The sequence below is a fragment of the Wolffia australiana genome, chromosome 6 (genome assembly GCF_029677425.1).
Source record: "Wolffia australiana isolate 7733 chromosome 6, ASM2967742v1".
In the NCBI taxonomy this organism is placed as follows: Eukaryota; Viridiplantae; Streptophyta; class Magnoliopsida; order Alismatales; family Araceae; genus Wolffia; species Wolffia australiana.
The window spans coordinates 8,403,709-8,412,398 of NC_135840.1; the positions used below are offsets into that span (position 1 = coordinate 8,403,709).

The 8,690-nt window shown below is 41.8% G+C and overlaps 1 protein-coding gene across 1 annotated transcript; it reads right to left on the reverse strand.

Annotated features, from left to right (window-relative positions):
• Positions 1-1,304: 1,304 nt before the first annotated feature.
• Positions 1,305-2,847, reverse strand: LOC144704084 (uncharacterized). Its single transcript, XM_078576321.1, has one exon. The coding sequence runs from the start codon at positions 2,805-2,807 to the stop codon at positions 1,491-1,493; it is 1,317 nt and encodes a 438-aa protein (XP_078432447.1). The 5' UTR covers positions 2,808-2,847; the 3' UTR covers positions 1,305-1,490.
• Between the last annotated feature and the right edge of the window lie 5,843 nt (positions 2,848-8,690).

An 8,690-nucleotide genomic window follows, 5' to 3' on the forward strand; every position in this document is an offset into this window, starting at 1 on the left:
ATCTTCATCGGTAGTCATCCCATTGTCGACAGTCATCATCCAATTTACAGTGACTGCCTGTCCTTGTCGTCTGCTGTCATTGTCCTCGTCGTGTGCGGTCATCGTCCCAATCGTCAGCTGTGGTCATTCTCATCAAAGGCGGTTGTTATATTCTCATCATTGCCAATGATAGCCGTTGTCCCCATCATCCACTTTTGTGTCGCCATCTACATTATTGTCATCCTTGTCAAAGATGGCAATCGTGCTCATCATCTCTGTCTAGAAGGTACTCTCTTATTTTATTTTATTTTACTTGTATATATTTATACGCATTTCAGTCATCCAAAAAGTCATCAGCCATCGGTGACGGATGACTGATGACTGAAATCATATTGTGACGGATGACGAAATTGGACTGAAGGGATGACGGCCAGTCATTAGTCCAACAAGACTAAGGCGGGGCCGTTGATGCAGTCACGTCACAGTGAGGTAACATGGCTTATTCTGTGACGAAAATATGAGGCCAGAAAACCTTTCACTTTTCTTGGATGGGTGACATGAGGATTAACGATGACGTCATCAACCATCCATCATTGTCACACCATTATTATGTCACATCACGCGCCGAATCCTAAAGCCGTTTCATTCATAAACATTGAATTCTTTGAATATTATCCAGCGTTCTTTCTTCTTATTTCTACACGACTGACCAAAATAAGGTAGGAGCATCATATAAGCTCTGGATACATCTTTAAAACCCCACTCATATCTCGCATTATTCCAAACACTCCAAAAATGCAATTAAGGAACTACCAAAGATAATATATTATTATTTAACCACACTCCGCACCTTTCCTTCTGTGTATTTGTTTTTAATTTCCACACGTCTCTGACGAAAAAAAGGATACGACATGGGTATCATTTAAGCTTTAGCGATATTGGAATATGCCTTATATTATTCCGAATATGTTCCAAGCCCAGAACTAATGAAACGTCAAAGGAAATGAACTTGCGGAACTAATAACCTTTATTTTAGGACAGAAAAAATAATATTTTCAGCTTGTGCAACTATAAAAAGCACCTAGCTACACGGATCAGCGTGTGCTTATTAACTTTAAAAGTTATGCCTGTTGGCTACGCCACCAATTATTCTCTTATCCCCGGAGACTGCGCTAATAACAGAACTAATCTCTAACCCAATAATTTAGACTTATTCCATGTATTATTCGGCAAAACGTGTACTATTTCGCACCTACAAACCATCTCATACAACCTGCCATGAACTCGGTGGGTCGATCTAGCCGTAGGACTTGAAGGACCAGCTCTTGGACAAACGCCATTATTAGATTTCTTAGGATTGAAGTACGATGAGTACAGCTTACACAAAGGGAAGCACGAGAAACAAAAAAAAGACGATACATTAGATGAAACTACACCGTAAGAAGATTGATACTCGAGGAAACCGCAGCTTATTTCTCCGTTCTGGCGCGGTAGACTGGATTTGGAGACAATTAGTAGTACTTCGGCGGCGGCGGCGGAGATGGGTAATAGTAGAAATGCTCCTTAGGCGGCGAAGGAGGAGATTTGTAAACGTAGTGCTCCTTAGGAGGTGGCGGAGGAGGAGACTTGTACTTGTAATGTTCCTTGGGAGGTGGGGGTGGAGGAGGAGACTTGTATACATAGTGTTCCTTAGGCGGAGGAGGAGGAGATTTGTAGAGGTAGTGTTCTTTAGGAGGTGGCGGAGGAGGAGATTTGTAGACGTAGTGTTCTTTAGGAGGTGGCGGAGGAGGAGACTTGTAGACATAGTGTTCCTTAGGCGGAGGAGGAGGAGGAGGAGACTTGTAGACGTAGTGTTCCTTAGGCGGAGGAGGAGGAGGAGACTTGTAGACGTAGTGTTCCTTAGGCGGAGGAGGAGGAGGAGGAGACTTGTAGACGTAGTGCTCCTTAGGAGGTGGCGGAGGAGGAGGAGACTTGTATACATAGTGCTCCTTAGGAGGTGGCGGAGGAGGAGACTTGTAGACATAGTGTTCCTTAGGCGGAGGAGGAGGAGGAGACTTGTAGACGTAGTGTTCCTTAGGCGGAGGAGGAGGAGGAGACTTGTAGACGTAGTGTTCCTTAGGCGGAGGAGGAGGAGGAGACTTGTAGACGTAGTGTTCCTTAGGCGGAGGAGGAGGAGGAGACTTGTAGACGTAGTGTTCCTTAGGCGGAGGAGGAGGAGGAGACTTGTAGACGTAGTGTTCCTTTGGCGGAGGAGGAGGAGACTTGTAAACGTAGTGTTCCTTAGGCGGAGGAGGAGGAGGAGGAGACTTGTAGACGTAGTGCTCCTTAGGAGGTGGCGGAGGAGGAGACTTGTATACATAATGCTCCTTAGGCGGTGGTGGAGGAGGAGACTTGTATACATAGTGCTCCTTAGGAGGTGGCGGAGGAGGAGACTTGTATACATAGTGCTCCTTAGGCGGTGGTGGAGGAGGAGACTTGTATACATAGTGCTCCTTAGGAGGTGGCGGAGGAGGAGACTTGTATGCATAATGCTCCTTAGGCGGTGGTGGAGGAGGAGACTTGTATGCATATTGCTCCTTAGGAGGTGGCGGAGGAGGAGGAGACTTGTAGACGTAGTGCTCCTTTGGCGGTGGCGGAGGAGACTTGTAGACGTAATGCTCCTTAGGAGGTGGCGGAGGAGGAGGAGACTTGTAGACGTAGTGCTCCTTAGGAGGAGGAGGAGAGCTGTAAGTGTATGGGGGAGATGGGATTGGTTCGTAGTGCGCAGAGACCGCCACCGCAGCGCTGAGAGTGAAGAAGATGCCCAGGAACACCCCCATGGGAGTCATCTTACTCTAACTCTCAGGCTCTCGATGCTTGGCTAAGGCTTACAGCGCTTTCATTTATAGACGCCACGGACGGTGGAGATTGGGCCACTTGGTTCTTTTCTTTCATTCTAATAATTAGATGGAGAGAATATAGTTTTGAATCTCTCAATCACAAGAGAAACAGGTCGCGCTCAAGTTAGAAGAGATGGATTTTCTTCTGTTTCCTTTTCTAGCGAGGGGGTCAGTAAACGCGTAGGTAAGAAGTCTGTTTCCGTCGCTGGCGCGTCGGCATCAACTCCTCCGGTAACGAAGTCAGAGTTTTCTTCTCTCTCTCTGTCCAGAGTTGTAGGCAGAGTACGTGATGAAGAAAAATGACATTTTACTCTTGAAATTCGTCAGAGGAATCTTAGCCTTCTACCTTCATTACAGAGTAAGTTTGGTAGAGTGAGGACAACATGGCTCTGTCCTAGATGCTCTTTCTCGTCCCTTCGTTACTCTTCTAGAATGTTGGCGGCTTGGCTCCACATCGACTCATCGGTTGATAGCCATTAACTTGATCGTCTCTTTCTGGAAATGAAAGCCAGTTTTTTTAATATAATATCCACGGTTCTCGCTCTTCTCCTCATTTGAGATGTTTCCGTTTATCCTATTTTAAACTTTAAGACGGTTCCACTGGACTAGCTCGTTTTACAGCTTTGAGTCCTGTATATACACACTGAGATCGGCAAAGTTGGGTTACCCAGATCGGCAGCGATGTCAGAGGGGAATGAAGTGATGGCCAAACGTCAAACCTTCCAGTCTTATCTTTTGGTTTTTGTCTCCGCGATTTAATGGTGTAGATTGGATGGATAGATAGATAGATAGATACACAGGGTTCTCAGTAAGATGCCGGAGAAGCTAAATATACGAGATCACAAACATAGATAGATACATAGATAGATAGATAGATAGATAGATAAATGGAGAGAGAGAGAGAGAGAGAGAGAGAGAGAGAGAGAGAAGAAAGAAAACGACAACGCGGCGAACGCTGTTACAAACAGAACTTGGCAGATATGTACTGAACAGAGATAAGAAAGATCAGAAAGTGTTTGCAAAAATAAGTTCGTCCGGTTAGGTTGAATGTAAACTTCTCTTTTGCACGCAACCTCGAGCAGACTTACAAGCCCTGACCAAATCTGTCATCCGCCACATTCACCTACTTCTGTCATGGTAAATCAGGAACTTACGAACTATGGTATACTAATGCTTCACAGCCAGCATTCTCTCAATAGTATTCTTTTTTGACGTGGCTTTTTTGAGTCTTATCGGTTGGTAAAGCGAAACTGTGTTGCACAAATTCTTAGAATTCTACCTTGACAGGTGCTTTCCTCCTATTGGCTGGATAAGGAACATCATTCCTTAGATCCCACGTTGCAGAGGAGAAAAAGGACACGACATGGCCTTTGCCCAACCCGTGCTCTCTCTCTCTCTCTCTCTCTCTCTCTCTCTCTCTCTCTCTCTCTCTCTATCTATCTATCTATCTATCTATCTATCTATCTATCTATCTATCTATCTATCTATCTATCTCTCTATCTTCTCTCTATTTATGTCTCTCTCTCTCTCTCTCTCTCTCTCTCTCTCTCTCGGTAATATTCGATATCTTCGATATCTCTCTCCCTCAAATGTTCCTCGTTCGGATCTCTCTCCCTGGCAATGTTGATGTCTTCTACACCTCTCTCTCTAATATGTTCTATATCTTTCCAATGTCGCCAACTTTCATATGTTCTAGGTCATCTTATCGTTAACTATGCTCTATGGACTATGGACAATCATGGGGGACTGTAGATATGCATGTCTAATCTGCGAGAAGTTGAACGGAGAAAGAGGAGAAAGTTTAAACAATTAAATAGAGAACGAAAGTTAGACAAACCAAACGAGGACTTCGCGAGGTTTTAAGAGATAGTAAGGTGTTTAAGACGGAAGGTCAGAGAGTGAGTGAGAGAGACAAGGGGGAATGAAAGATGTTAAGAGAAATAAAGAAATATCAGATAAAATTAAAAGATTCATGATGAGAGACATCCACCCACTGTATGTACGCCGCGTTGATCCTATGTTGCAGATTCTGCCAAAAATTCCTATCACGCTATTTCATAGGGACAAACACGTTGTTGAAAGAAAGAAAGAACAAACAAGACGACGGTGTCACCTCACACGCAGCCGCGTATATCGCAGTTAATGTGGTGCCTGTTGACAACTCCCAGCAGGGCCAGCTAGGGATCTGTGAGTGGGCCTTTGTGAATTTTGTTTGCATTCCATAAGAACCATTGACGAGTCTTAGACTGATGTGGCTAATGGGTCAAGTTTTTGGTGGCCCAAACGAATCCAGACTTTTAGATCCTGGTCAGTTTTAGCAGATAGGGAAATGGCAATGAATCTGGTCTCTCCTCTAGGCCAGGAGAGGAGGGAGGTGGTAGGGCCTAGAGGAGATCTAGTGAAAATTTTCAATTGTGCCGGCCGGAGTTATAAAATAATCATACCAGTCATTGCCCCGTATTTTAGCACAGACCCAACTGAGATTTGGTTCCAGTCCTTAACTAGTCGTCGACCAGTTCTATACCCACCATTCCCACTAGATAACTTCAGTATTAAATCATTTCAATAGTGACAATTTATGATCCCTCGAACATTGGGATTTATCCATCATTTACGCAGTCAACATATCAGTCTAAGCATTATAGGACATTAAATAAACACATATTAAGAATTAGTGCAAGAAAGAAGGAACTTAATCTCAATTGGATTGAAGCTTGAAAATAAACCAAAACTACATTTAAATAATATAATTTGATTTGTTATTATTTTTTGAATTTTTCGGATTAAAATTCTCCAATCTGTTAAAAGTATTTTCCTTAATTCAAAATATTTTGGAAATTTTAGAGCTGATTTAGATGCGTCTTATGTGATAAAATATAGTATTGACTTTAGGGTTTTGTACATAAAATAAGGAAATGGAAAAAGGTCTATGGGCCAAGGACCAACTTAACTGGCCCGTTGCCTAATCAGCATGACAAGTGTGGACATCTTCAAGGCCAGATAAGACTATTAATCGCATGGCACTACGAATTTCTCAATTACTTGTGCACTTAATAGCCCATGAAGGAAGGCAGGGCGTTCAATCAGATGGTGATCTATTGGACAACAGTTTGTGGAACTTGCCACACCAGTCATGCATGGACAAGGTGGGAACATTGTTTCTGATCTAGAGCCTACCTTGGATCCTGGGTGGACCAAACGATCCAATATTATGATGCCTGGAATTGACTGATGTGTGTTGGCCATTGTTAAAAGTGGTTTATGGTTTGAAAATGTTGTGTCATAAAAATATTTATATTCTTATGACTCTGTCATCCTTTATATTCTTTTACGTGATCTCAGTGGGAAATTTTCCATTTCGAGGTGCCACAGTTAGGTAAATGCCCTCAAAACCCTAAAAGTTCCAATGAGGGCCCTTGGTCTCTTTGTTCATGTTTCTCCATTTCACTTCTCCGTCTCTTGCCTGGGACTCCCTTACATATCTTTATTCATATCTTGCCCCTTAGAATCATCAGTCTTTGGGTTTACCAGTCCTTAATACCCTATAATCCACGATATTAAAGATATCATATTGCTGATATGGCATCAAGGGTAGGGTCTATTACTTAAAAAAAAATGAGGAATTCGGAATCAATCATGAAACAGAGCCCCAGAAATCTTTTTTCTTGAAGGTTTTAGTGGTGATGAACCATTTCTTCTAGCACACCACTCTTCACGACATCTAGTGTAAGATGAATCAATTCATTTCATATTTGTACCAGTCAATTGGTATCATGAAAAGTAGATTGTAAGTGTTTATAATGTGTTGTTTTAGGCAAAATCAACTTATACAACAAATTTATTACTCCTTAATCACTAAATAACCTAATATAGAGTGAGCAAGGATCGATCCACAGGGAGGAAAGGTATCTAGATTTAAATTAGTATGTCTTTAAGAATATGGAAAGATGAGAAGGTTGATGGAATTATCTTAATGTACTTTTCTCCTTTCATAGATCAAAAACATAAAGCCCTAAGTGGTGGTTTAAAATGGGGATATTTATCTAAATCTAAATTTATTCTAATAAAATTATTAAAACAAAATCTATTCTTTACCTAACCTTGATTTCATCTCTGTGCGAGTTATGCTCTCTTCACGTTCATATATTCATGGACCCGTAAATTTTTCCTGGTGCCTTTGCGTCTTCCTCAAACATGAATCAACAAATAAGAAGAGAAGAAATTCACTAACCTTTTGATGAAAACACAATTCTTCACGTCTCTGTGGGCTTTGTTTCACTCTGGCTAGCCATTTTCTAGTAGCCACACAAAAACGGAAGAACTGGATGCTTTGAAAACTCTTTCCTTTCACAACTTTTCAGAATTCTGAGTACATACAAAACATAATTTTAAAAATTACTTTGAGGCCTTTTCATAGGAATTTAGGCCAGAAAATAGGTAGTTATCAGAGGAAACTATCAAAAATATTTTAAGTCAAAAAACCATCCGGGTCAACCGTTATGGCCCTTTGAAAAATGCCCTTTTTAGGATTTTTTTTCAATTTTTAGGCATTTTTCTGATTTTTTAATGATTTTTATGGCATTTTTCTCGATTTTCTTATGACCGGAATGATCCTTAGCCATCGGATCAACCGATAATCCCGATCGGGATTGCTTTCCACCAATGGATCTTCTCTTGATTTTTGGATTGCTTCTTAGCCGTCAGATCTGGATCAAAAATAGTCAGATTAGCCGCCAGCCCTCTGATCGATGCACTCCGGGAACACTATATTTTCTTCTTTAAAATTAGAATCTTTTTCAGCCGTTGGATCTAACTCCTTTATATTTGGATTGTACGTGAACCGTCCGATCGATAGACCCCTTGACCACTGGATCTTCTCATTAAAGTTGAGTTCCTTCCTGTCTGTTAGATCTGTGTCCATAACAGCCACAATGTTTGTGGACCGTCCGATAGATGCACCTTTGACCTGTAAAAAAAGAAAAGAAAAGGAGGTATTATGTCGGATGTCGTCGGGGACGTCGTCCGATAGACACCGAATATGATGTTTCGGTACCGGTTAATGATAATGGTATAGGACTACATCGGTGGCGTTGTCCGACCAAAAATCCTGAACGGAAAATATACTACGATGCAATGCAAGAGGCAACTAAATTTGATATGTGCAAGTGCCGACTAGCTAGGAATACTGACTCCCCAGACCGACGGAGTTGCCCGGTGGTGGAAGGGTAGACCTCTCAAGCCTCGTCCGAAGGGACGAGAATGATTACAGCGCCGAACAGAGTAACTCCGTCGGATGTAGCCCACACGTGATGGGCTGACCCAACTGTTAGATCCGCAGGAGGCTTGCATCGATTCTCAAGGATGCTGAAGATCGTACGTGAATGTAAATTAATGTAAAACATACCTCGATCCATCGCGCCTTCTCTTAGTTGAATCGAACAAGCTTGAGGGGAGGCCTTTTGGATCAATACCGGATGACTTCCTGAAGTCTCTCTGAGTAATGGGATGCTCAGGAGAAAAGTCAATTACCCTATGAACCAAGGACCTGGCCCCTATTTATAGGAAGAGGAGATACTTAAGCCTCTTAAGCCTATCTTAATTAATCCCATTATTATAATTAAGACAAGCTTAGCCTCTACACAATTAATTACCAAACTTATTGTTATAAATGTCTTAATCCCGTCATTAAGTGAATCACATATGAATTGGGATTTATAACTGATAGCTTAACAATATGCAATTATATACATACATATATATAATTGTCCATAGATTAAGAAATTAATCTAACAATCTCCCACTTGGACAATGTATATATGTTAATAAAATATT

What these genes read in the sequence shown, in the direction of transcription:
- LOC144704084 (XM_078576321.1), bottom strand. Translation starts at nt 2,807, where the DNA reads ATGACTCCCATGGGGGTGTTCCTGGGCATCTTCTTCACTCTCAGCGCT.